Raw genomic sequence first — 27,778 nt, forward strand, 5'->3', positions numbered from 1 at the left:
CAATTTTGGCACACATTTACTTTTGAGTATTCATCCAGCTTTCATCTCAAAAGTTGGACCAAAGTAACTTCAATCTATCTCCTCCAAAGGAATTCTCCTGGCGATACACACTTACACTTAGATGTTTGTACAGTCTTTCAGCCAGTAGGCCTTGCACAGCATGTGGCAGTCTGCAGTTTACTATGGTTCATGTAAACACAGCATAAACGTTTGAAGCAGTTTAACTATCACTTCAAATTCTTCTACCAAACCTTGAGACACTCAAGAGACTTTCAAGCAGATGCATTAACACATATTCTTCTTCAGGAGTTGCCCACACATCTAATTCTGCCTTGGTGAGGAATAACGTACCACAGAGTACAGTGTCAAGACTACTAAGAAAATTCCATTTCACAGATTTTTCAGGTTCTGGTAACGCCTTCACAGACCAGAGGAACAGAAACCAGAATACCAGGCTGAAATCAAGGAACAGAAGAAAAGATCTCAAGAGACTAGAAAGACACAGCACAGAAACGTGCAAAAGATTCAGTAAGCAATGGAGAGGCAACCGTAAACATTCCCTCAGCTGCTGGAACTAACTACATGCAGCCTTATACTGCCTGAAAGGCCACAACATGTACCTGTTAAGTACCCCAGACTACACTTGGGAAAACAAACCAAGTCACAGTTGGTTAAGGGCAAAATGTTCTGCAAAACTGACATCTTGCATCTCAAAGCCCCACAGCTTACAGACGAATCACCTTTTACTTCAAAAACTCCCTCTCCTGAAGCATCAAAACCACCAATATCCTACATCACTATGCCAGGTGTATAGGCACACCTTTGTTGTCTTTGCTGAAACATCAAGCAACTGAGTTAGAAAAAGAAATCATAAAGAAGCCAGAGAGGCTCCAGATTAACAGGCTTTTAATACCATACCTGACATACAAAAAAAAAAAAAACCAAACCAAAACACCCCCATTACTGATCCATCCATCAACAGGAGACATAACACACCTGTCTGATTGACTGACACTACCAGTCAAAAGGATTACAGAAAAACTGAAAAGCTAGAATTCCACTGTAATGCAATTGAAAGTGCAACAGGACAGTGAGCAGCAAAATCCCAGGCCACAGCGAGCGAGGATCCAACCAGAAACAACAACAGCAGGCACAAAAATAAGTTGCTTACCTTCCGAAGGCCCGTAAGCTCCTCACACAGGCAGGGATCTCCAGTTGAGACACACTTGCCTCCACTACCAGCCCTTAAATGAGGTCTGGGAAGGGGTGGATCCTAAGTCCAACCCTTCTGGTCAATCAGGTGCATTGCTTGCACCTGAGCTCCCCCGGTTTGGCCCTGCCTTCCCACCAGGTGCTTAATCACCAATTTAAGCTGTGACTTAACTACACCCACAAATGAAGAAACTTGTCAGTGAGTTTTGCCAAGCTTTCCCAGCTCTGCTCAGCAGTGCCTTCACCTGCAGCAGTTAGCTAGCTACTACCAACACAGAAGTACAACAAATGCAAATGAACTTCACTTCTTCTTGTGGCAAAGCAAATAGCGTTTCTCTCCACCTACTGGTGACTAGTTTTTACAGCACTAACACACAGACACCAGACAAAACAAAAAGATCTGATTATGTGTTCCTTCTGAAGATGCATCTACATGGTGTGATCTTGATGTATTCCCTTCCAAGCTGGGGAAATGAAGTGACTGCAGATAAAATAAATTTTTACCTCATTTAGGGGAAGTCTTTGAGGCAGCTGCTACAAAGTAATTTAACCTGTAAGGCTATACCTACTTTCAGCTATCATCATCAGGAGAAAACCTGTTAAAACACCAGTGAATGTTAATAAGGACTCTACTTGCAGATAACTATTCTGTAATACAAGAAACAAACTTCTAAAAACTATGCAGGCTGAAACACCAAATGCTAGTAGAGTGACCAGCTGGAATTACATGGAAGATGTGAAGTTATGGATGTTGGGAAGAGCTTGCAGTTCAGGAGGCAGTGAACAGAACAGCAGGAGTCTCAAGAAATAACCAGATGCTTATTCTTACAGCAGATGAAAGCCTTTGCTTTCTCCAAACCTCCTGAAAAAGGTCCTCTTCAGTAAGAGGAACAGCCCTATATTAGGACAAGATAAGTTGGGTAAAGCCACATCAAGTGGCTGCTTGTATGTGCATAAAGAAAGCATATTCGCTTGGAAACAACAAAGGAAAAAGAAAGCCACTGTTACATCACAGAAAAGGTTAAAGCAGAAATAAACTAAAATAGTGACACTGTACGACTGTCACTGCTCAAATCTGCACTTAGTTTGAATAGAAAAGCTGTCCCATACCCTGATGCTTGTACATACCAGAAGTTTTCAAAGGCTTACTTGTAGATTTTATAAATAATTTGATCTCCTATATTAGGCTCCACATGTAAAAATCAGATTGCTTACAGTTGGAGGAGAGATTCTAAATACCACTGTTTTTGAATCAAGCATAAACAGAGACTTCTCTTTTCAAAAAAAAAAAAAAAGAAAAAAAAAAAGGAAGTTAAGAATTGTGGGATTTAAGAAGTCAGTTTAGGTTGCGCAGAGAAAACAGGTGCAGAAAACAGAGCAAAAGTTTATTAAATGACAGAACATCAGGTTACAGTTACAAACTCTGTTCAGTGTTTAATATTAAAGGTTATCAACAGCAAAAGGCTTCAATCAGCATTTGGAAAGCATCCCACAGAACTGCTCACAGTTGTTTTCACCAACAAAAAGGAAGGAATTCGTCTTCTGCGATTTCAGTAACAGAAATACATTAATCACACTAACCAAGAAGTCCAAACTATTTTAACAAGTGTTTTAATAACATTAATTACATACATACTAGAAATCAAAAATCATTACAGTTCAATGAAAATAGGACCAGGCATTTTATATGCTACTTTGAGTAAAGAACAGTGACATAGGCAAGCTAGCCTGTTATCACAGAAGGAAATGCCAGAATGATATATTCTGCTGTTGACTATTATTGTACCCGAGGGCTTCCTGGTTTCCCTGCTGCTGCACCTTGCCCATTACACACCAATTTTTCACATTCTTCATCTGACAACATGCATCTTCAATAATTCCTCTGCAGAATACTAGTCTGCCAACAGCACTGTCCAAGAGCAACACCCAGAGGCTAAATATATTGCTACAGAAACTCTGAACATTAACCTTTCTCCCTCCCAAGAAAGGTGAACTATAGATAAGCAACAGTCTCCTATTAAAATAAAGAGCTAACAAAACTCTTTCAGGGGTAATGCTAACAGAAAAGCACCGCAGGGAAGAAAACACACTCAAAATGCCAACCTACAGTCAACAATATCTAAGAGCAGACGATACACACGGTCAAACAGACAAGCAGTGATTACTGCAACAAGTGTGTGCAGTATTCCACTTAGCACAGCAACACTGTGAAAGGGCAACTGAAATAGTGTTTGCTATTTAGAAATCTTAGTGCAGAAAGATAAAAGAGGCAGCTTGCTTCCTATTTTCCTGACCAGTTGTGGAAGCTGTTCTTTTCTTCTTAAATCTTGAAGACAATTACAGTAGGAAATACCTCGACTGCAGTAACAAAAATCTTAACTGAAAAGGTAACACCCTAGAGTGTCTCTAGCAGGAACATGTATTCTGAAACTGCAGCAAGAAGAGGGATAGAAAACTGGATACAAAAGTCACTAGACCTTAATCTTAAATATTTCTGGCATTAACAAACTGTATTTCGTAAGTGCAAAGCCTACATAACAGGCAAAGAAAAGGGTAACAAATTAAGAAAAAATTACATATTTCTGAGCTCTCAGACTATGTACTTAAAAGAAAACACTGATTATATAAACCTCACAGAATATGACTGCACCTACCAAACCTTTTATATTTTGAGATTTTAAATCAACAACTGATCTCAAAATGAACCAAAAACAAGTGTCAGACACCTGATGGACAAGTTCCTTGTCTATTGGGTAGGGTTTACTGCATTCTTCTTGGAGTTAACTACATCTTCCTCTTCATCTGTCTTCTCAGAATCATGTTCTTCAGGCGGCTCATGCTCTTCACCTAGCTGTGAAGGAACTGGAATCACATCAACTAAGAGGAAGCAATCATCCCTCAGCACCTGCTCAGCTGTCAGTCTGTCACAGTGGAACAAATTCAGGATAAGAGATTTAACTTTATCATCCTACAAACAGAGGGAGAAGAATTTCATCAGCAAGCAGAACAAACATGATTCCAAATAACAACCAAGTATTTGATGAACAGATCTCATAATTGCACAATAAAAGCAAGTTTTCCATATCAGGTTGGCCAACTTTGAGCTAGCAGATTTCACAGAAGAGCAAAACGTTTGTTTCAAAACACCAACTCCATGAACTAGTATAGATTAGAGACATTCCAAAGTCTGCCTTTTTACTGGAAAGGAACAGAGCTGATGCTAGTGACCCTCTACAACATAAACTTTCAACTTCTCCTATCACTTTAAACAGTAACCAAAGTTGGGCTCTAAATCAACAGCAGCTGTTTTGCTATTCAACCACAAAGTTACACTTCAGCTTCTTGGATTTTTCAGAAGGGTTACATAGCAAATGCTTGGAACATCAACAGTGATAGTCTGTTTACTTAAAACACCAGAACACAACTGCACGTAAACATCAGTTGCTGAGGAAGGGCATGCACTGGATTCAGATAAGGGAGCTGCAAGGAACGCTCAAGTGTTCACATATTACCAAAACAGAGCATAAAAAGAATCTTTCCACAAGAGCCCTTGATTGACTGTAGCCTCTGCAAACCAGCATCACCACCAACCTGGCTTAATAAGACAGCAAAGCACGTAAACTTCATTCAGACAAAAGAGGATCTGTGATGGAAAGGAATACACACAAGCTGCCAAAAGCTTGAAGACAGAAGCAAGCAGACAACTTCCAACTCCCACTGACTAGCCAAGTGGCTTACGAAAATTAACCTTTCCCCAGATAACTGGAAAACTGGGTGAAAATATGAGATCTGAAAACTGTTGATCTTACAGATATAAAGGATTTTTAAAATGCTTACAAGACATTAGGAGTGCTTAAAGGAGAACCTCTAGACAAAAGCATTCAAATATCTCATGCACTACAACGCAGGGGTAAACCATGCCTATACGCTTCCTCAGTAGAATTAAAGTCCAAGAATTTATGGAGCTTGAAAAGCTTTGCTCTTATATATTTCAATATCAAGTGTTCATCAACAAGATCCCCCTTCTCATCGGTTTCTCACACTACAGCAACTGAAAACTGACCCCCCAAGGTAATACTGCTGTAGGAAAACATTCATTGCACTTTCTTGGTCTCGTTTACATCTTTTTATAAATTTACAAAACTGAACGCTGACATACATCAAACACTGAAGCTGAGCATGACCAAATGGGTAGCTACAAGATGCTGTCTCTACTCACGACTTCTCAGCAGCTACCTGAAATTAATATCCCCTTTTAGAAGTTGAATGCTACCTTCCTGCATCAATTTTACATTTCTGGAAAACAATAAATATTTTACTAGATGCAAATGTACAGTTCCTCTAGGCACAAGACTGAGATGGAAGAGAAATTACCGGCCTGTCAAAAGCTTGCACATGGGCATAGAGATTAATTCTGAATATGGTGATTATAGATAAGGTCCTTAAAAGCAACATACGTTTTCCCCAATAACCGGGGCAAATATTAACAGCCAGAGGTCTAAGATTCTCCTCAAGAAACAGCTGGAATATATTTATTAGTATCACAGTTCTCAGTAAACCCTTAGGGGTGCTCCTGGGGATTGTAGGAAACACAAATAGTTTTCCCAACAAACTCTGGCAGTTGGAGCACATGCATCAACACATATCAAGAATGAATTCTTCAAAATGAACGATGATGTACTGATTATGATTGTATCACCCATCAAGGTTAAAAAAAGTTCAGTGAAAAAATAAAGCAATCTAAAAACGATAAAGAAGAATATTAATCCTTCAGACAAAAGCAGTTGTTAGGATTTCAGAATATACCTACAAGAGAAGAAGAAAAAAAAAAGATAAACTGAAACTGGCTCTCTCTTATGCGGGAATCTTATGGAAAACAAAAGTGAATCATTTCTATTTTTACGTCTGTAGAAACTCTTCTACTTCCTTAAACAAGTTTCCCTTATGAAAATTAACTTTTTTGAGTATCTAAGGATTACACATAACCCTAAATGATGCACTGACCAGTTCTGTACAAGCTTCATGGAATAAAGTTTAAATCCTACAGTTAGCACTCATGGCGATTCATGAAGTACTGGATCTTCTTTCCTACAATACTACACATTTCATGAGATTCATTTAAATCTTTAATTAAGAACTGAGAACCAATAACGAGAAATAAGAAATACTATTTACAGGATCACCTCACTGCTCAAGTGTTACATTTTTAATTCGTTTTTCGTGACACTGTTAAATTAATTTTGCAAAGGGAGTTGGTAGACAGTCCTGTGCTTTAGTAGCAGCAACTTCATCACTGGAGAACATGGCTGAATGTTACTAAAAAGACACTGTAGAGAAGATAAGCAATCTAATAAAGTTATTTACAGTACTGGGCTATGCAATGATAACACACTGGTAGCACTGGAAGCACAACAGCCATGTTAGTCTAGGACTGCCTGATACCGTTTCTTAACTTAAACACAGTAAACAGCTCAGCTCAGAACAAACAGAACTCTAGTAAATCTAGATCAATCTTTGCCCCGTGTTATCTAAGACATCTCTGCAAAGCATTCATATCATTGATATAGAAGCATAACCAATCAAAAAAGTGATTTATTATCAGTATTGTTTTCCCTTGCTAAACAACCAAAACTTACCCGACCACCAGCACCTCTGCTGTTTCGTCCTCCACTTCTCCATTTAAAGTATTTTTCTGCTTCTCTGGGCAACGAGGAGACTTACCTCTAGTTCCTCCCTATATTTCTAAGGGAGCTTGGTCTACTACGTAATACTTAAAAACTAAACAGCTTGCAGGGCTTCTGTAATAGTGTAAGGCATGATTTAAAGAGTCTCACAGCCTTCTCAAGTCTCAAAAGCAAAGCAGTAGGTTAACACATGCAGTAAAATCAACAGAAAAAGCATGATCTCCAATGATTTAAAAAAGAAAAATAGAAGTTGCCCATTAAAGGAGCTGGGAGAAGCAGAGGACAAGAGCAAAGCAGTCACTAACTAGAAGAGAACAAGACCTAGCAGAGGTTTGAGGCAAGTGATTTGAAAAAAGGTCCATTAATTTCCCAGGGAATTTCTTTAAACTATGTATGGTGGCATAAAAGACGGAATAACATTAAGACATGAGAAGAAAAAGGCAGCACCTGCAGCAAATGCAGAAGTTAAAAGCAGGCAAAAGAAAAGGTCTTAAGTCCTGGCAGGACGACAGAAAGCTTATGGGAAAGAGTCACATTAGAAAATAAACCCAAGGAAAGAGAAGTACTCACATTAATAAAGATCTAGAGAAGGCCATAAAAATATCTAACTGCGATTAACATCCAAGAGATGTTTCCTATCATAAGCAAAGAATTAACTTCAAAATCGAGACAATGGCTAACACTAAGTCTCAAAACACAGAGTGAAAATACAGTTCCAGGAGTCAACAGTTGCTGATGCTAAAGCAGGCATAGCACAATGGCTGACAGAAGAGAGTGAAAGCATCAACAGAAGTTCATATCATGCACGGTTGTCTTATGCCTCTGGATTCCTTTCAGAGGCAAGGGAAAGCTTACGTTTCACACACACAAAAGGAGAAAACGGGCAAAAGATAAAGAGTATGCTACTTCTTTACAACTGCAATTAAGTGACTAAAATGGAAGCTGGCCATGTTATTAATGCTCGTGAATTATGCAATTATTATGTAAAAGACAGATGAGCAAAATCAACCTCCTTGACCTGAGAAAAGAGGTTCCTACCTCAATTATCATCTCTGAGGCACAAATCTCAATTATTTATTTCCAAGTCTCTAATTGGAGGATACCAAGTTATGTGCAAAGTTGTTCTTCTGAGGTTAATTTAATTATTAAGAAAACTCTGGAATTTTCCTCTTCCTCAAATATAATTTATGCACGCCATCTAGAATATTCAAGTCAGAACACTTTCAACCCAATATGTACAATTTTTTTTACTTTCAAAAAAAAATATTATTAATAGATATCTCTAAGTAACACCAGTCTAATCTGCCTCAGACAATACACATACCATGCCAACTGCATCCACCTCAGGCGTTCCATCTTCTTTTATGCCAAATTCCTGGTTTTGAATGCAAAGCTGTAAATTAAAAGATACCTAATACATAACACTGTTTTCTCCTTTAGTTTAAACAAGTATCAGTCAGGAAGATTCAAATGAAAATGATTGCTGTGGAAAACAGGTGCTTGTATTGACTTGCTTGTATTTTCACAATAGGGAAAAATACACAGGGGCCTCGGGGTGCCCTTGCACAGAAACAAGACTCATATAAAAATACAGTATTAGAAAAGCAACTATCAGATGTCCAAAGAAAATGGACTCTGAAATATGACTCAAAGTCGATGCCTAAGCTGTATATTTAATTCCATACCCCACAACACCTCTTAGAGTGTGCTCTAACAGACAGATGTGAATCCTACACCCATCAATGAAGTGAAATTTCCCCAGCCCTTTACTACTGCCCAGAAAACTATATCTATATTTAGCTTTTTTTTTTTTCTTTTTCAAAATTCTGTTTGCAAATTAAGCTGCAAATTCCTCTGTTCTGTACAAAGACAGGAGAAAGAAGCATCTCTTTAATCAGTGCTGAGCTCTTGTGACACAAGAGCCTTCAAGAACTCACAAAACCACTGTCTCCATTTTACAGGTGGCAGGACTGTTCAGAAGAACACCATTTCAGACACCTGTCATTAAACTTGTAACTGCCGAGTCAACAAGCTGAATATTTTCAAACGATCAATACAACAAGACTGAGCTACAGACTAATTAAATATACACAGATTACTTCAAAATTCATCTGGGGAGCTTGGATAGGGTTTCAAAAGACTGCAGATATTGCTGCATCCCAGATATTCTCTTTGAGTAGAGCCAGCAATTACCATTTGTTATGGTGGCTTCATTTTCTCCATTTATTTCACACTCACTTTTTTTTACTCACCAGGAATTCAACTTTTAATAAGATTTTTTTTAAAGCAGATGAAGATCTGAGTGGTACTGAAATCATTCCAACCAAACTATACCATATTAATAAGTTACAAGCATTACAATATTAAGCTATACTTTAGTTTATCTACTTCCATAGAAAAGTTGCTCAATTTTAAGCAACTGCTACCTAAATTGGGAGGAAAACAAAGAGTTATGACTTTCATATGAACAAGGTTCATCTTCTCAGCAGACGTAACTGGCAGAGGATAAAAATTAACACGCAATTTACAAAGCATCTCCAGATCCTGTGACACAGAAGGAATTAACAAAGCTATGCTGCACAGCTGATTGAACTGCCCACATTTCCCAAGAAGATGAAATGATGTACCTGGCCCACCAAGAGGGACTCAGTGAACTAGCCCCAACATACCAAGTGCTCGTGAAAAATCATTGCATGACAACATCAATAATTGCTGGGTAGCTCATGGTTTTTAAAGCCTATGAGGTTTGAATTCTTCCATTTGGAACACGTGACATTGATGTACTGAGCTAAGGAAACTGCAATGCAATACCAGAAGCAAAAAAAGGATGAGGAAGAGGAGATGCTGTGTAACACACAACCTAGCACAGGAAAGCAGACTGCTTTCTCCTCCCCTCTGACACATCACACAAGAAACAAAATATCCATTTGAAAGTCCTGTTCTTACCCAAATCAAAAAACAGGAAGATGAAGGCAATTCCTCATGGGCAAGGGTGAAAGAAAAGAAGAAAAAAAAGGCTCACAGTGAATGAATTAGTAAGAGCCAACAATCCACAGCATGAGGAACAGTAACAGTTCTTGGTCATGTTACTACACTCTATGTAGATTACATTGCACACCTAACAGAAAAAAACCTACTTTCTGCTCAGTCTTAACTCCCATCTGTTCCACGCCTACCACCTAGTTTAAGAATTTCAAAGAATCATCATAGAATGGCTTGGGTTGGAAGAGACTTTGAGGATCATCGAGTTCCAATCCTCTTGCTATAGATGTAGTCAACTGCTAGATCAAATACTACATCAGGTTGTCCAGGGACCCATCCTACCATATGAATGCTTATTTCTCCAAAATATTTCAAAGTAGAAAATAACATTTATTCATTTATTGCTACATGTGCTACAGTAACATTACCAGAAACTCTCTCATAAGCCATAACGTACCCAGAACAGAAGGCAGCCATAGGCATACATGTCAGAGGCTGGAGAAGCTGGCTGCCCCATCTTCAGTTCAGGAGAAACCAAGCTCAGGGTACCAACAACCATCGTGTCTGCAGCAGCACGTTGGTCCTGCGGGAGAAAGCTGTACTCAGAATTTCAAGTGAGACCAACAGCATGTTGCAGCAGAGGCATCACCCTCTCTCTTTAAACAGGTCAGCCAACTTTAATCACAACATTCTATGCTGACTTCAAAAGAACCGTAATATCCTCTTTTTCTGACAGAAAACATTGTGTGTAAAGTAGAAAGGAGATAAGGTCACACACCTATCATCTCTAACCGTAATAGAAGAATACGCTGCCAGATTTTAGCCCACACTAGAACTATCAAAGGTCATAAAGGTGATAATACAAACTGTGACACTTCTCAAATGACAAATGTATCTCACAAATTGCAGATACACTTCATTTTTGATACGTAACTGACTAAAAAACAATCACTGCAAGTTTGGATTTCATTTGTTTTATTTTACCTCCGATTTAGTGAAGTCAAAGTCTCCAACAACTCCTTGTTTTCGATTCACAGCAAAAACATTATTTCCATGCAGAGATCCATGTACTATGTTAGCTCCATGCAATGTTTGCAGACCTTGGGCCACTCCTTTCATCACTTTTAATGTCTCCTAGCGATTTAATTCAGGTGCTTATTAAAAAGATAGATACAGGAGAAACAAAGCAAAACACTGTTTTCTTCCAAAACTAAGATTTTACTGATTTAAGATTCATACAAATTCAAAGTTTCTGATAACTGTTCTACAGAGTATAGATTAATGCCCAGTGTGACTGTGATAACCTGCAGTCAGTCAAAAACAAATTGCAATCACTAATTACCAAATCACTAATATGAAACAGAGAATTAAGCTAAAAATAAAATTAAAAAAAAAAAAATCCATGCAACATGCTTAGAGAAATGCACCTTTCAAGTGCCTCCAAGTTAGCAACCAGAAGCTTTAAGCCATCAAACAGAACTAAGGAAAAAATTTGTACTGGCTTCTGGCTACCTCTACTTTGAGAAGGGCTGGCAGCCAAACTGCCAATGAATTGTGCATGGAAAGGAAAGAGGGGAGAGACACACCGAGGCTCCCAAAGAGCAATCTCCTCCCCACCCAACAAGTTCTTTATTCTCCAACACAAGAACGTCCACACTAACTAACTTGACACGCTCACTCCAGTCTTTAAACGTTCTAGTAAGACAGCTGAGGCATGGATTTCAATAAAATAACGAATCCAAGCAAAATCTCATGGAAAATTACAGTCTACTGCTTGACAAAAGCAGTATCAACCTATTCTGTGCATCTCTACATTCAAAATTCAGCCACCTAAGGAAGACTACTGTTGAAACTCCTTCAGCAGCAGCAAAATGGTAAAAGCAGAGTCCAAACTCATAAAAAGGAACACACTGATAGTCTAAGTAGTTGTACTTACTTCTAAAGTTAAAGGTGCATCAGCCTGTACAGCAGTCAGACTTGCTCCAGGGTAGTATGGGACCATTAAATACACAAGAGGATCAGACTTCAACAAGAAAAAAATGCATTACTTCAAATGTCAGGAATACTGGACAGTTTCACATGCACTAGGTATATGATGAATCAATTGATTATCTAAACTATTTTCTTAGTAAACATAAACTAAGGTCAGAAAGTAAAAAAGAAATTGATTTAATGATCCAACTTTAAATATGTTAAAACCTCAAAGTCCAACTTGAAAGTCTTCCAGCTTAAACAAAAAACCACCAGCATTACAGGCTTGAATCTTGCCTTGCAGAAAAGAAGAAACAATAGTTGTAATAAACTGGATTTCTCCTTCTGCTGATCCCAGGCTTTGCGATACTTGGCAACTCTCTCTATCACTTTGGCTTCTGAGCTCACATCCACAGAGTATCCCTGAAAAAACAAGACAAATACCCAAGCTCCTGTTTCTGATGCCTGTAACGTCACCACGTGACACTTATAGCTAAAGAAAGGCATGCTGTTACATTCTAATATCTTTTTCTTTATATAAAAAACTAATTTCCAAGTGTCTTATGCCCATTTATCAACACTTGAAGTCTGTCAGTGAAACAAGGAGCAAGTCTCCCATTTAATATTAAGTCCAAAACAATTTTTTTTTTTTTTTTTTTTTTTTTTTAATAACAATGCCTCCTGTAATACTATATCCCTTGGATTTTTAATTGGAAGCACTTTGGAAAAAAAGTAAAGCAAAGGAAAACCAGCAGTTCTGGAGTTTTACCATGAAATCATCTGGAAGACAAACCTGCATTTACAAAAAAAAAAAATCCCAAACGAAAACTAGAGGAATGAACAAGCTAAAGGGCCCATCAAATACCAGAAGGAACAGACAGCAGAAGAGAAGCACTATTTACTACAGCTGCCCTCAAATAGAGAAGGAAAAAAAAATCAGTAGGCAACAGGGAGACAATCCAGAGGGAGAACAGTGTTGTGTTCTACAGGCTAGTGCTATGTGCTAGCAGGTTTTTGAATGCAGGAACTGAAAAGAGACAGCAGAGTTAATTCAGAATCGGCAGATTCACGAGCCAAGGTCTTACCTGCAGTGGTACCTGAAAGCCTGGACAAACATTACCTTTAGAAGAACCTTCTGATCCTGAATTTCTGAACACACTAACGGCCGCTTCGTGCTCAGTTTCTTCATGGGCTCAGCATCTAAAAGGTCTCGCTCCAGGCTGTGCGACAGAAGCCCACCTGAATTCTGAAGCACACGTACACACACAGAGCTGGGCTAAGAGTACAGCTTTAACAGTTGGTAAGGTTCAAGATAATAGGCTTTGACCACCTCTCCTCTTTCTCAAAAAAACTTAGCAAAGCACAACCACAGCGGGGACTTGTTAAAATGACAGCATGTGTGAGCAAGAGTCTAGCTGCAGACAAAATGGCATTTGCAAGGCACTTACCAAAATACTGAACATCTCCCAGGAGGATGGGCAGAAAGAATGAAAATCCATGGTAATGTCCTAAACAACAACTGACAGGGCGATCAAACACAATCTATGCTTACCATATAGGTTAGAATTCCTGCTTCTGGATACAGAAGGGGCAGCTCAGGGAACCACTTCTGTACCAAATATGCAAGTTTCTCCTGAAGGAAACAAGGCAGCTTTAAGTCACTAGCTTCTGACATCACAGATGTTGACATCTGAAAAGTATGTACTTGTCACATCCTGCATACACACATATGTACCTCCTTTAGCAGCACCGCTCAAAGTAACACCACCACCACTTTTCTCTACCAAAAAAAAAAATACCTCACCTCACCTCTCCTAGTAATACAGAATTCAATATGGATAGATTTCCAAAAGTTCTAAGGGTGAGATCACTAATGTTAAGGTGTAAAAAGGAACTGCTTTCTCTACAATATTACACTTTTTCGACCAGACAAAAGGCACAACTTCACTCAGACTAAACAGAGAAGACAAATCAAGTAGTAACATGGACCAAAGCACTCAAATCAGCTCCAGATCCCTTACAGCTATAATGCAAGGTAACTACTGCACAAAAATGCTGTGTCTGCAGAGGTAAGTTGCAAGGCAATGGTTTCAACTCTTCCCTCCAGATGGAGGGCTCAGTGAAGAGGTGATCTCCTTCAATTCAGGCTAAATCCTATCTTAGCCTAGTTATAAGAAAATATTCCCCTTTTCAAGAAATAATCTCTCTTCCAAACCTGATCTTCCAGTCTCACCAGCAGTTTTTCTTGGTCAAGAACTACAGCTCATTTTCTCTTGCTTGCTTCACCTGCTTTAAGTGGGGGGAAGGGAAGGGGAGGACTGGTAGAATATGGGGGGAGAACTGTCTGAAGAGACTACACCCAAATACCTGCTTCCTTTCCTTCTCCCACAGATTTTGCCAAGAAAAAGTCACCTTAACATTCAACACTACAAAAAAACACTTTTTTTAATCCGCAACATACAAAAAAGCAACTGAAAAGCAGATGGGGCCCAAACATCTTTATTTTAGTTGCCTAAATAATACTTACATATTCTTCTCGTTCCTTATATATTTCCTGAAGAAGCTTATTTCGCAGAGCAGCAATTTCTTCTTTTATTCTTGTAATTTCCAGCTCACTGTAATCATCAGCCTGCATAAGGAATAACAAAGTTAGTGCATAATTCTCATTCTGCTATTATACCAAACAACAATAATCTACTATGTTAGGATTAAAAAGCAGTTTCCATGTTACAGCTCTGGAGCCTGTGTTTCAGCCTCCATTCAGGAAACCCAAAAGATTCCCTTAAAAGAAAATCACTATTCTTCCCAGAAGGGCTCCCTTCAGAGCCGGTCCAAACTTCATGGCAGCAGCATTTGGTGAGGGATTTCCCATGATTTCTAAGTGCTACCTGAGTGTAGTTCCTAGCTTGACATGATGGGAATGCAAGTTATTCAGCTCTAGTTAAAAGGAACGGTAGTGTGGCTGGGGACTGAAAGGAATGGCTGTGTAGTTACAAGAACTCAGATCAAGCAACTTCTTAGTCTTAACCCAGCCTGAAGAACAATCTTCCAAGCACCGAAAGAACATTTTGTTCTGTCTAGTTACCACCCCTTTGAACAAAATTTGCATTTCTAAATAAACTTGGAAAAAATGACCCCTAAGATTTTCATACTTCCTCAAGGTTGTTCTTCTCAGTCAACTTCCATCTTAACTGGGCTTTCAAACTTCTCATGTTTTTTTTAATTGATAGTAAATTGTCAGAATTAGGTCGTCTATTCAGCCATTTCTCAGCTTGTTTTTTGAACTAGAAAAAAAAAAAGTAATTAAAAAAAAAAAATCACAACAACATTCAAGAGTTCTATTTTAATAGGCTTTAATCCAATGCACTGAGAGAAACTGCCTGAAGCCCATCTGAATTCAGCTTTTCAGAATCTTCCCCACAAAAATAAGTTTTTTGTTGTGTTTAGTTTCAATTACATTCACAACCTGCTGGAAAACATCCTACTTAAGTTCGCTTGAGTTACGTACTACAGATTTGCAATGAATCCACAGATTCCAGTGCCCATTGCCTCAGCAAAGCAACACCACACAGCCACACAAAGCACCCAAACACACAACACTGTACTCAGACAAAACAAAGTCTTTTCTACCTCTCTCAAACTCGAACTTAACCAATCTCTCACCAACATACACTAGAATTTCCCACTGTGAGAGAGGGAAAAGGTAAAAATTTAACCTTTTTAGTAAGGTATGTCAGGAAGAATTACTAATGCAGGTCAGCATGACACAAATAAGTTAAGAACTAACCTCAACACTGGCCAGGTATGTTTTTTGTATGACTGTGATCAGATTTTGCTCTTGACGAACTTTATGCATAACTTTACTGTACGCACTCTTAATTATTCCTTTCTCTTTCTCATCATGCTCCTAGATTGAATTACAGAGATTAAAGTTTAAAAGTCATTCACTGTTTATCAGATCTAGCCAGCACAGGTTCATAAAAGGCAAATCCTACCTGACGAACCTGATCTTCTATGACCATGTGACCAAAGCTTCTCTGCTTCTACAGAGGGAAGCATTAGTTCTCTCAGTATTTCTTAGTTAAGTCAGTCATAGAGCTAAGTTCCTGGAACCCAAGGCTGCCCTCTGCCTGTTGCCAGGACAACATTCTTTTCTCTCTGAGAAACAACCAGAGTGATGTTTCATCACATTCCCCCATCCCCTGGCCCAATAAAGAAAACAAAACAATATTAAGAAAGAAACATACTGTTAAATCTGTCTTCAGCTCTTTGGAAACACACAACTCAGCTTCTTTGAGAGCTTCATCCACATTACCGGGAACTTCCTCTGTATCAGAAGATGCTTCTGAGCTCAGGTCAAAGCACTTCAAAAGAGAGGAAAATATAAAATCAACCTTGCTATCTTCTTGTTATCTTCTAGCTTTCAATTACAAGAACAGACAAGAAAATACAAAAATCACCACTAATAGAGATCTAATCAGAATGTACGTCAAATATCACCTTTAATTGCCTGATGCTTCAATGATACAATCAATTGCTATCATTGCAATGATAGCAATTTCTAGAACATAGCAAGCAAAAGTTGACTCTTGCCTTGATCACATTTTACTTTCCTAATCTCACTATGATTAAGAGAAAAAATATATATATAGTAGACAAACCCTAATCCTCCCACTATTGGGTCTAATGTGCAAAATCAACATCAATCCTGTCCACACCGCCATACACAAAATGCTGATACCAAAGCTCAGTGTGGCACCCTCAGTGCTCAGTGGGCTTTTTTTTTTTTTTTTAAAATGTGGAGATAAATTTGCTTTTTTTTTTTTTAATTATTTTTTTTAAATGGAGATTCTGCTTGAGATAAAGATGCACCTTGGGATCTAATTCACTGCTGATAAACGGTGATGTAAAGTTAAAGATTTCCGCCAGCAAACCTTGAATACTTCCACACAAGGCAGAATTAACAGCTTTGAGATAAAGATACAGAAAACACTAGATTGAGTCAGTAAGATCAGTTTATAATTGCATTAGATGTTTTTGGCAAAACTTTGTTACTTTCGTCTACTAATTACATGCCATCTATTAATTACGCTGGCAACAAGAACTGCAATGAAAATTTGTTTCTGTACTTAATGTGCAATATACATCCTCATAATAGGAAGCATTAAACTCTTCCTCATTCATTTACCTGTCAAGCATGGCTATTTCACTAAAGATCACAAAAATATTTTGTTGTCTTAAATAAACAGAAATTTTTATAGTCATGTTCAAATGATATATTGCTTCCAAAAACTTTGGAGTTATACAGTGAAAAGAAGCCATTCATTCTCTAAAAACAAAAACCTTTATCTATCACTGATCCAATTCCATTCTAGATTTTGATGGATGTTACACCAGGTTACAGGCATTTACAGAATCACAGAATGGGTTGGGTGGAAGGGACTTCAAGGATCACAAAGCTTCAACCCCCTGCTTCAGGCAGGGCTGCCAATCTCCACATTAAAAATACGAGGTGTTTCTAAAAGGCCACTTTACTCCTTTACAGTATTTCAGTCACACAAGGATTAGATAGTGCACACACAGGTTACACAAAAGCACTTTGCTTAATATAAAAGATGCTCTTTCATATGAAAGCATAAACCCTTGCCTGGTATGAGTTCCTCAAGATACACCTTCTTCCTGTGTACTGCAGCTAAGGCTTTGTGCGTAACAACAGTAGAACTATCTCCCTCTCTACTAATGACTACTGCACACAAGCTTGGTTATATGCATCATACTTCGTCTTTTTCAGGAAGAGGAAAGATAAGACTTGTTTGCTTTACCTTTAGGATGCCACTGAACAAGTCAGTGAGAATTTGCAAAGCAGCATCTGTATTATTTCTAATATCAATGAACTCCTCTATTTTAGCATGCTTCCACTTAAGGAACTGTTGAAATACCTCTTCAGAATCATTCCCTTCACAAACTTCACCATAAACCATCTCCAGAGAAACAGACAGTTCCTGTGCATTAAGCAAACAAAAACAGCATGTCAGCACATAAAAAGTACTTTTTACCAGTGCATTATATTTTAAAAAAAGCAACAAAAACAAAACAAAACATTTAACGTGCAAAGAGTAAGAACTAGTTTTATGTCAGCAGTGCTAACACAAAATCCTCTTACAGTGAAGTTCTTCTCAAAGTGGAGTATAATCCACTTTGCTGCCAAATTTCCTGGCAGCGTCTATCAGGAAACGCAATGCAGAAAAGGACAGGCACACTACTGAGTCTGATACTCCCTTCAAAATATGGAAGGAAAAGACCACAAAAAACAGATCATAAGACAGAAGTGCTCCACGCTCTTTTACTTACAGCCTGGACTTTGACACCATGTTCATTGGGACAAAAAGCAAGAACAGGTTTGGTTTATAATGTTCCTCAAAACAAAGTAAACTTGTACTAAGGAACAAGGTGAGCAGCCTGATGTCCCATGGATGGTTCTGGACACTGATATCTCCCAGTAAGAGTCATTAGGCAAAGCTCTTCTGACACTTTCATCACCACATCGATCTCCAGATGGAACCAAACCATCTCTGTGTCCAATATCCTTAAGGACCTCTGAAGTTATTTTCACCGCCTAGAAACATTTACTTCCACCTGGATGCCATATATTCTGGCAAAAGTATTAAAAACCTCCTTTTGACTGGAGAACAGTCACTGGAAAACAATCAGTAGTACATACATAGGAAGGGCACAAAAGCTAAAGCTCATGGCAAACAAATCACTTTTAAAAATAAGACCAGTCAAATATCCTCAACAACAAGCAGGCCATTATTTCAGACAGCACTTGAGAAAACATCTTAACAGAAGGCAGCCTTCCTTGCATCCAAGTAGAAAGTCATACTGGAAAACACTTGACCAAACATTACCCCCATTTTTAAGATAGGCAGTAAGGAAGACCCAGGAAACTACAGGCCAGTGAGCCTCACGTCTATGCCTGTGAAAATCATGGAGCAGATCCTCCTGGAAGCTGTGTTAAGGCACATATGAGATAAAGAGCTGATTTGAGACAGCCAGCATGGCTTCACCAAGGGCAGATTTTACCTGATCAGTATGGTGGCCTTTTATGACGGAGTGACAGCATCAGTGGGCGGGGGAAGGGCAATGGGTATCATCTACCTGGACTTCTGCAAAGCCTTTGACATTGTTCCTCACCACATCCTTCTTTATAAATTGGAGAGGTGAGGATTTGAAGGATGAATTGTTTAGTGAATTAAGAACTGGTTGGCTGGACACAGCCAAAGGGTTGTGATTAATGGTTCTGTGTCAGGGTGAAGGCGGCAACAAGTGGTGTCTTCCAATAGTCAGCCTTGGGACTGGTGCTCTTCAACATCTTCATCAATGACAGACGATGGCATTGAGCGCAGCCTCAGCAAGTTTGCAGATGACACCAAGCTGTGCGGGGCAGTCAATAAGTTGATACACTGGAGGGAAGGGAAGCCATCCAGAGGGATCTGGACAGGTGGAAGAAGCGGGCCCATGAGAACATAATGAGGTTCAACAACAGCAAGTGCAGGCTGCTGCACCTGAGTTGGGGAAATTCCAGGTATTTATACAAATTGGGGGAAGATCTTGAGAGCAGCCCTGTGGAGAAGGACTTGGGGGGTCCTGGCAGATGAGAAGGTGGACATGAGCCAGCAGTGCGCGCTTGCAGCCTAGGAGGCCAGCTGTGTTCTGGGCTGCATTAAAAAAGGGGTGGCCAGCAGGGAGAGGGAGGTGACTGTTCCCCTCTACAGACCCCATTTGGAGTACTGCATCCAGATAGCTAGCACAAGGACATGGAGTTCTTAGAATGGGTCCAGAGGAGGGCCACTAAGATGATCAGAGGGCTGGGAGCAGCATTCCTATGAAGAAAGGTTGAGGGAACTGGGCTTGTTTAGTTTGGAGAAGAGAAGGCTCCAGGGAAACCTTAATGTGGCCTTCCAGTACTTGAAGGGAGCGTATAAACAGGAGGGAGAATGACTGCTTACAAGGGTGGATTGTGACAGGACAAGGGGGAATGGCTTTAAACCAAGACAGAGGAGATTTAGGTTAGATGTTAGGAGGAAGTTTTTCCACACACGGTGATGATGCACTGGAACAGGTTGCCCAAGGAGGTTGTGAACGCCCCATCCCTGAAGGCATTCAAGGCCAGGTTGGATGTGGCTCTGGGCAGCCTGGGCTGGTAGTTGGTGACCCTGCACACAGCAGGGGTTTGAAACTGGATGAGCATTGTGGTCCTTTTCAACCCATATGATTCTATGATCTGACTACATTGCCTTGTGCTTTTGTAATAAGTGGCATTCTTCAGCTTTCAAAGTCTATCCTGAAGATGGACTATTTCACTTACACACATTGTTCCCTGCAATAAGGTGACTAAAGAAATTCTAGAAAGGGCTAATGAAAGTTTACTTATACATAGTGTTGCACTTTTTTCTCTTCCGTGATGGAAAAGTTTTAAGTATCACAGGCCTTCCCTAAAAAATCTTGCTGATGCAGACAAAAAAAACAACAGCAGAACACTTCTTTCTCTTCCTTATGTGACAGCTTTCAGCTTAGTCAACATGAAACGCTCTTTCAAACTCAGTCAGTGCTACTGAAAAAGCAACATGTAACAATTTAAGGCACTCAATCAAGAGCCTTTCCAAAAGGCAATAAAATAGAATCTTATAAAATTCTAACTTGATTGCAAATAGCATGTAGTCAGTATAATAGGTTGTTTAAAACAGTCATTTCCAGTGAGCCAGGTGGCACAAGCTTTATATGAATAAGACATGTCTACAGAAACAGAACCTGTCACACCAGAAGAGCACCTGAACACATTCCAGACAGTCCTCAAAGAAAAGAGTCCTATAAATAAGTCCTATTTCCTCCCATTTATCTTTTACATAAACATACTTTCCTAAAGCACTAGCAGCTTTATCAGCAGAAGGATATGGGAACAGATTTCAGAAGAATAACAAGCTGCTATCCAAAGTCTGTTCAATGGCCCACCAACATTGAAACCAGTCACTATGTGCAAGCATGGAACGGCAAGCGTGGAGTTCAGGGAAAGGGATACACTACCAGGAGCTGCCTGCATGCTTATGGACAGCTAACATGAAAAAGCTCACAACTGTTCAGCTCACCCTAGCATACTGTAAAGTAACATACAATATGTAAACCCACACATCTTTTTTTCTTAACCAATGCAATTTTACCACTTGGAAAGCAGGCATCTAAAAACAACTGTTTATTTGGGTCAGCTGGATTCAACTGAGGTGGAAACTGTTTGAATTTGTCTGTAGCTCAGGCCAGTAACAGTTCTCAGCAGAAAGCCTCAAGTCAAAAGGAACATGCGACAGGGTGGGTTTGCAACATAGAGCCTCAGTGAGACAGGCATTAGTTCCCAATCTCCTGCTCTTCTGAGAGAGGAAAATACCGTGCTGCCCCAGAGGAAAGAGCATGACCTCTTCAGCTCCGTATCATAGCATCCATAGTTCTCACTCAATCTTCCTGTTCTATTCAGAAAAACTACTTGTATCATCTACCTTCTAATAAAAGAGAAGGGCATCAACACAGTTAAGCTAAAGCACGGAACTCAGTTAATACACACGGCAGTATGTCAGTATTCTTTCAAATATCTTCCAGACAAACTATTACAGTTTGACTGCAGTACAATTATCCAGGGAACGTTTAATGCCTACCACCTAGTGGATTAGCACAGCACAACCTTTACATTAAAAAAAAAACAAAACAAAAAAAAAAAAAAACAAAAAACACATCACAGTTTTCTTCTGTTTGAAAAAAAAAAAAAAAAAAACAAAAAACCAGGAGCCATGAAGGGCCCCACATTATGGAAAACTCATACTCATCCAAACTTTTTTCTAAGTTCTTTCTAACCTGCATTTCAGACTTGTAACCAAAAGTGCATCAAAGCATACTCCCAAATAGTGCTATAAAATAATTCCATTAGAAATTGAGCAATTCCCTTAGAAACTGGATGCTTTTATTTTAGTAATGCTGGTCCAACCTTATTTTAAACTGCATGCTGCCTTTAATGGGGCATTTCTTCATAGGAACACAATCCTGTACTTTTGTGGAAGAATCACAGAATGGCTTGAGTCAAAGGGACCTCAAAGATCATGAAGTTCCAACTCCCAATAAGGATTTGTACAAGCTGTCAAACTAATAACACCTTTCACTGTCCGTATACCTGCACAGTCAAAATGAAAGTAGTATTTCTACAGTAAAAAAGAAGAAAATAATTTATTTCCAGTAAAAAAATCCCCAATACCAGTTTGGTAGTACTTCCATTAGTAATTTTCAAGAGTTCCTACTGCATCTACAGAGACTATTTCCTCACTTACAATTTTCTTGAATTTTAGGTTCTTATCAGTGCTAGTCTTCTGTGTTCTCTGTGTTTTTTGAATTCTTGTTAGTCACCAAACACAATACATTAAGATAAAACTCTTGCCCAAATGATTTTGGGATCAAAATCATTAGTTTCTAGAAACAAAACACCCTGAAAACCAAGATCACAAGAAACTCTGGGAATGACAAGTGTCAGATGTACAGTTTAACTCAGAAGTGAGATCCTATGCTTCATCTGCTGCTTAGGTCTACAGCCATAAAACATTTAATAAAAACATTTCCAAAGGCTCTCAACGTTCCAGACTCAGTCATAAGACCTCCTGCCATACCTGTAAGATGTTCGAGCGCTCACAGACAAGCAGCTGATCCACTTCCAAAATAAATTCTTTAACTGTAGAATACAAGCTTTGCTGCACCTCATTTCTTTTCATAATCAACTCATCTCTTTCATCCTATGCAGAAAGAAAAGCAAATCAGTAACTTGCACACAAATGCCACACGCAACACAGATGATAAAAGAGAACACTAAGTAGTTTTGTAGGAAATGAAAAGTTTCCTCTGGACAACTGGCAGCTCTGCTGTTGGGAGAAGAATCCCACATTCCTATCAGACAAGGCACCTAACAGGCTAATCAAGATCAGATCTCTTGAAATGGGTGAGGGAAGTCGAAATCTACACTCAAACATGTTTGCAGTGTTCTTTCAATAATGATTTAACACAGTGTGCCAACAGAAATATGAAAACACATATGAATGTGAAAAAACCAAAGTACAGCTTTACAGACCTGCTGTAAAGACTTACAGGCACGTTCTACATTCACCTCCACAAACTGCATCACATGCTATTTGAAAACCTAAAATCCAGATCAGCAATTGAGCAGATATTATTCAGCCAGCCAGACATAAATGGACTGGATAATAAAAAATAAATATCTGTGAACTAAGTTTTAATGCAGAACTTAAAGTATTGCTTCCATGCTTAAGAAAACACCAAACAGCCAAAAAGTTTTAAAGGCACTTTGCTTTCTGGGCATTTCTGGTGACTAAGCACACACATCATTTTTACAGGCTAGATTGTGAACGAATATTCAACACTGCATAAAAACATTGAAGGACACCTTGTTACACAGAACGCTTTCTAAGACAAGATTTCTGCAAAATATTGCTTTAGAAATGGGGACAATAGAGACTGAATTGCAGCAGAAGATTCCATCAAGCAACCAAACCCCAACTAATGGCAGCTGAAGCATAGCATCAATTCAACAGTCTGTACAGGACAGAGTGAGAGACCAGGAGGTAAGTGCATGGCTTAAGAACCACAAGTCTCCTTCCTTCCTGCGTCTGCCATTTCACTGGGTGCATATAGCAGTGGATGCCTCAGGAAACACCTGTTACATAACTCCTGAGAGCATTACCTATTTTGAAAACCTACATTACAAAGACTTAAGCTCATCACAACAGCAGACAGTGGAATCAACAGGCTGAAAACTTCTCAAACTATACTTAGAAAAGTGATTTATCCATCTCATATCTCAAACAGACATGAAAACCCCAGCACCCCATTCGTCTCAGTCACACCAAATACCAGTCCAGCTCAGCAACTTGTTTCCAACAACAGCAATCTTTACTATTAAAGGCTCTACGAGCAGGATTAAGTAGTGCAACCACTTCATCAATGCCTTCTTACCTCCATCACGTCATATGCAAGAGAAAAATGCATTTCCATGGATACTTTCTAGTCCATGTTTTCAGCCCTTCTCTACTTCTGGCATCAGGTTTTGGCTTTATTTAGCGCAAATTACTAACTTGCAGGATGTGAAATAGTTAAAACTAGCACTAGAATCAGCATCCTCATTAAACTGCTCTATTTATCCCACCTTCATAAAGCAAACCTTGAATATGATTTCTAATTCCAAAACATAAATGAAGCAACACTCCATAAAACACTACCTACACTGTCTGAGTATGCAGTGTTTGCATTACAGAGTTACACTAAGAGCATACACTGCAATCAGAGCAACTTCCAATTATCCCTGTTCCCTTACCTGTAAAGCTGCCACCCTCTCTGTAAAGTTTCACACAAGAGCTGCTTAAGTAACCAGCAATGTCCTTCCTATTTCAGTATATATCCTTCCCATACTGAGCACACAGTTTACATCCAATTCTGTGATGACTTTCAGGTACATTTTTAAACTCTTCCACTCCAGATGAGCAACCTACATTGTTTTTATGCAAATCATACCTCAGTACCATCTCAGTTCACTAATTGTTATGCTTCCAAGACATTCATTACATAACCATCTTATTCAAGATTAAACAATTCAACCAGACACCTTCGTTTGAGGATATTTAGTCTAAAGAAATGAAGAAACTATTAAAAAATAAGAACAAATCAAAAGTAACCAAGTTAAATCAGCATAAATCAACTATGAAACTACAGAACGTGAATACTGAAACACCTCTTACTGTGCATTCAAATTCTATTGGGCTTACCTGTAATATTGTTTAAGATGCACTAGGTTTCTCCAAAAGCAAGATAAAACATTTACTTTCAAGAGCTGACAAACCAGATTTGTTACAGGGAGAGAGCAAAGTTAAAGGAAGAACACGTTGATTAGATGACCTAATAGCAAGATTTAGCCTTACAAAACTAGTTTTGGCAGCTAAGCCTACAGACGAAGCAAACAGACTTAATCTGTTACAGCTCAATAGGCAGCTATTTCTTCCACCTGTTTGGGTTCAGAGGGCTTCCTATGTGCTGGCATCTCATTTTCACTAAATGGGAAACAAAGAGCAACTGAGTATGCTGATGTTGCTGGCTATTAAAAATATTTGTTAAGTATTTAAATAAGGACATCAAGCAGAATAACAAGCAGATCATTTTACTGTGAGCACCTTGGACATTTCTTATATCTGCAGGCAAGTTCTACAAGAGCCTTGGAATGCCCTGCTTCCAGCAATTCATCTTGAAAACTAAATTAGCTCTTCAAGGGAGCTCTACTCTTCAGCACATAATCCCAGCTGCACACCCTTTGCAGTTCTCAGGCACTCTAGGGGATACCTGACACTCAGCAGAACTCCTGTCTTTTCTCCTTTTCCCCTATTTAAAATATTAGTGACACTGTCATGACAACCTTCCACAGCAGGAATCTTCGAAAGCCACAGAAGGCTCTTGAGAAGTCATAAGAGTTTGTGCCACCATTCATTTACGCCTTAGTTTAAGGTAATTAGGAACAATGCCAAGAAGGAAGGCAGGGGGTTTATTTCTGAACAGAACTGGTTTTCAGGCTGCTGCAAGGCCACACCTTGCCAACATGAAACACAGTGCTAAAACAAACATACCTGGAAGAACACAGTGCAGCCTGGCCATAGCATTTCAACTGCTCTAACAGTTCAACACTACAATGCATCCTGTAGACAACATCACTGTTAGCCACCCACAACTAAAAAGAATGGCAATACCAAGATGCTCTAACATATAAAAGTAAATTCACTTAAAGAAAGAAAAGAAAGAAAAGCCTGAAACACTCTTCAAAACTGAGACCTCTTTTCAGGAAGCTTTTCCTGGATGAATGCTGCTTTCTGGGGTTAGCAACTCAGAGGAGAGAAAAGTAGCAGCAGCAGCTACTCTTCTATATGTTGCCAGCCTGTACAAAGCAAGCCCAAAGTGCTGTATGTTTACTAACACATTATCTTAAGCATTTGACTAAGTTTTCAGTAAATGAAAGAATCTCTTCTCACCTACATCAACTGAATGTGAGCTATGCTACAGATGTTCTAATTCTTGCCCTGCACAAAAACAGAATGTATTTTATTCAACCATATGGCTTATTATTTTTCAGTCCATTTCATGAGCCATTAAATTCACTGAAATGCTGCAATACCTCTTCAGCAAAGACATTTAAAAAGGTTTCAGGTTATATATGATAACACAACATGTTTGCTGTCATGTTCCCAGAGCACTGCTACTTCCCCAGCCCCACCACACCACACCACCTGCCACAGAGCACAGAACCCTCCTGTTCTCAAAAGCAGCACCTCCAACAAGAGGCAGTACATAAGCATATTTATCATTACAGCCACTTCTTACATACTCAGGCAGGCTTTCACTGATTGTAGCAGCTGAGAAGTTACACTAGATGGCATCTTTCCCCCATACAAGCCCATCTGCCTGCACAGTTGCTACTTGCATATCAATTTCCCTACACGCCCCCACGGGAGGGACTTACATAATACTGTAGTGGCACACTACTTCAAGAAAGGCTTTAAAGACACATCAGCTGCACAGCTGAAGTGGTTTTTAATTATTACAGAATAGAAGACCTTCAGTCAATGCATTCTGATATGCTTACATGTTTTCATAACTATCAAGGGTGTCAAAGTAGTCTAATAGAAAAATAACAGTTCATAAACTTATCAGTTGCAGAAAGGTAACAGAGATCTGACGTCTGCCTTTTGCCAGGTAGCATTTCCTTGCTGTGCCCATGATATCCCGGTGCACTCACAAGACTAAAATGCTCTTGTCAAAACGTACCCCATTTTTGCATAACTGAATCATCTCCTGAGCCAAGTCATACTCTGTCCAAAGCTTCTGCACTTTTTCCAAGGAACACGGAACAGTGATATTTCCTTCTGTAACCAGTTTTATGGCTTGTGAAAGCTGCTCCCCAAAACCAGCATTCTTTTTTGCACGCCTGAATATTAAGGAAGAAACAGACTTTTTATCCAGAAAATACTTATTTTTCCCCAGAACTCAAACACTTTAGAACTCAGTGCTATTCGCTCACTTTCCGCATACAGAGCTTGACAACTATCATGTCCACCTAGTTTCTACCACAAGGCAGTAGTAGCAGCGTGCCTCCCTCAGATGTTAAACCCCTCTTTGAGGAAGTACGAAGAGTACGTCCATTATATCTCAGTATTACACTCTTAATTTCTATTCTGTATTATTTTGCCCCTCTACATTTTCTTTATTCAACTGTTATGAACACGTGAGTATTATGTATGCTCCTTCTTAAAGGCACTGACGGTCATTTCTATTTCAAGTCTCAGCCCCTTGCAGCTTCATTCCTTCTTTTAATACTAGAGAGCTAAGTTCAAGTACCCAATGAGATATACCTCTACCAGCAATAAAGATATCTAAACTAAACAGTAATGAGCATCTTCCTTAACGCTGGAATTGAAAGGCAACACAAATCCCAGTGTGATAAGAAAAAAAACCTCAAGTTTAAGCCTTGGCTTTGGGGATTACCCTCCCAACACAGTACTTGTCCTAGAAAAGAACCTGGGAAATGAAAGTATGCTTTCAGAGGATAAAGAGGGCAACAATAAAAAGTACTATGTTAGAAACAAATACATACCTAATTTCTTTCAACATCTTCACCTTAGCAGCCAAATCTTTCATTTTTGTTCCAACGTACTTCTGCAGGGTTTCCTCGAGATACTCAGCTCTTTTCCTGGATTCTTCCTTCTCTTGTTTAGTCATCTGTCAATTTTGGAGTAATGTTTCAGACAGAAAGACAGAATCAGCTGGGATGACTAACACACAGACCACAGTTT

At 39.1% G+C, this 27,778-nt stretch overlaps 1 protein-coding gene across 1 annotated transcript in view; it reads right to left on the reverse strand.

Moving 5' to 3' along the window:
• Positions 1-3,958: 3,958 nt before the first annotated feature.
• Positions 3,959-27,778, reverse strand: part of STK31 (serine/threonine kinase 31) — a gene marked incomplete at both ends in the record, with an annotated part of 33,034 nt that continues 9,214 nt past the window's right edge. The window contains 16 exons of the mRNA XM_079538380.1: positions 3,959-4,180; positions 8,221-8,289; positions 10,336-10,461; positions 10,863-11,012; positions 11,815-11,901; positions 12,147-12,272; positions 12,970-13,095; positions 13,402-13,482; positions 14,377-14,478; positions 15,002-15,133; positions 15,637-15,756; positions 16,097-16,213; positions 17,672-17,851; positions 22,550-22,672; positions 26,754-26,913; positions 27,580-27,704. Of these exons, the coding sequence (XP_079394506.1) occupies positions 3,959-4,180; positions 8,221-8,289; positions 10,336-10,461; positions 10,863-11,012; positions 11,815-11,901; positions 12,147-12,272; positions 12,970-13,095; positions 13,402-13,482; positions 14,377-14,478; positions 15,002-15,133; positions 15,637-15,756; positions 16,097-16,213; positions 17,672-17,851; positions 22,550-22,672; positions 26,754-26,913; positions 27,580-27,704 (2,046 nt within the window). The remainder of the gene's footprint in view (positions 4,181-8,220; positions 8,290-10,335; positions 10,462-10,862; positions 11,013-11,814; positions 11,902-12,146; positions 12,273-12,969; positions 13,096-13,401; positions 13,483-14,376; positions 14,479-15,001; positions 15,134-15,636; positions 15,757-16,096; positions 16,214-17,671; positions 17,852-22,549; positions 22,673-26,753; positions 26,914-27,579; positions 27,705-27,778) is intronic.

This window comes from Tetrao urogallus (genome assembly GCF_951394365.1).
Source record: "Tetrao urogallus genome assembly, chromosome: 7".
NCBI lineage: Eukaryota > Metazoa > Chordata > Aves > Galliformes > Phasianidae > Tetrao > Tetrao urogallus.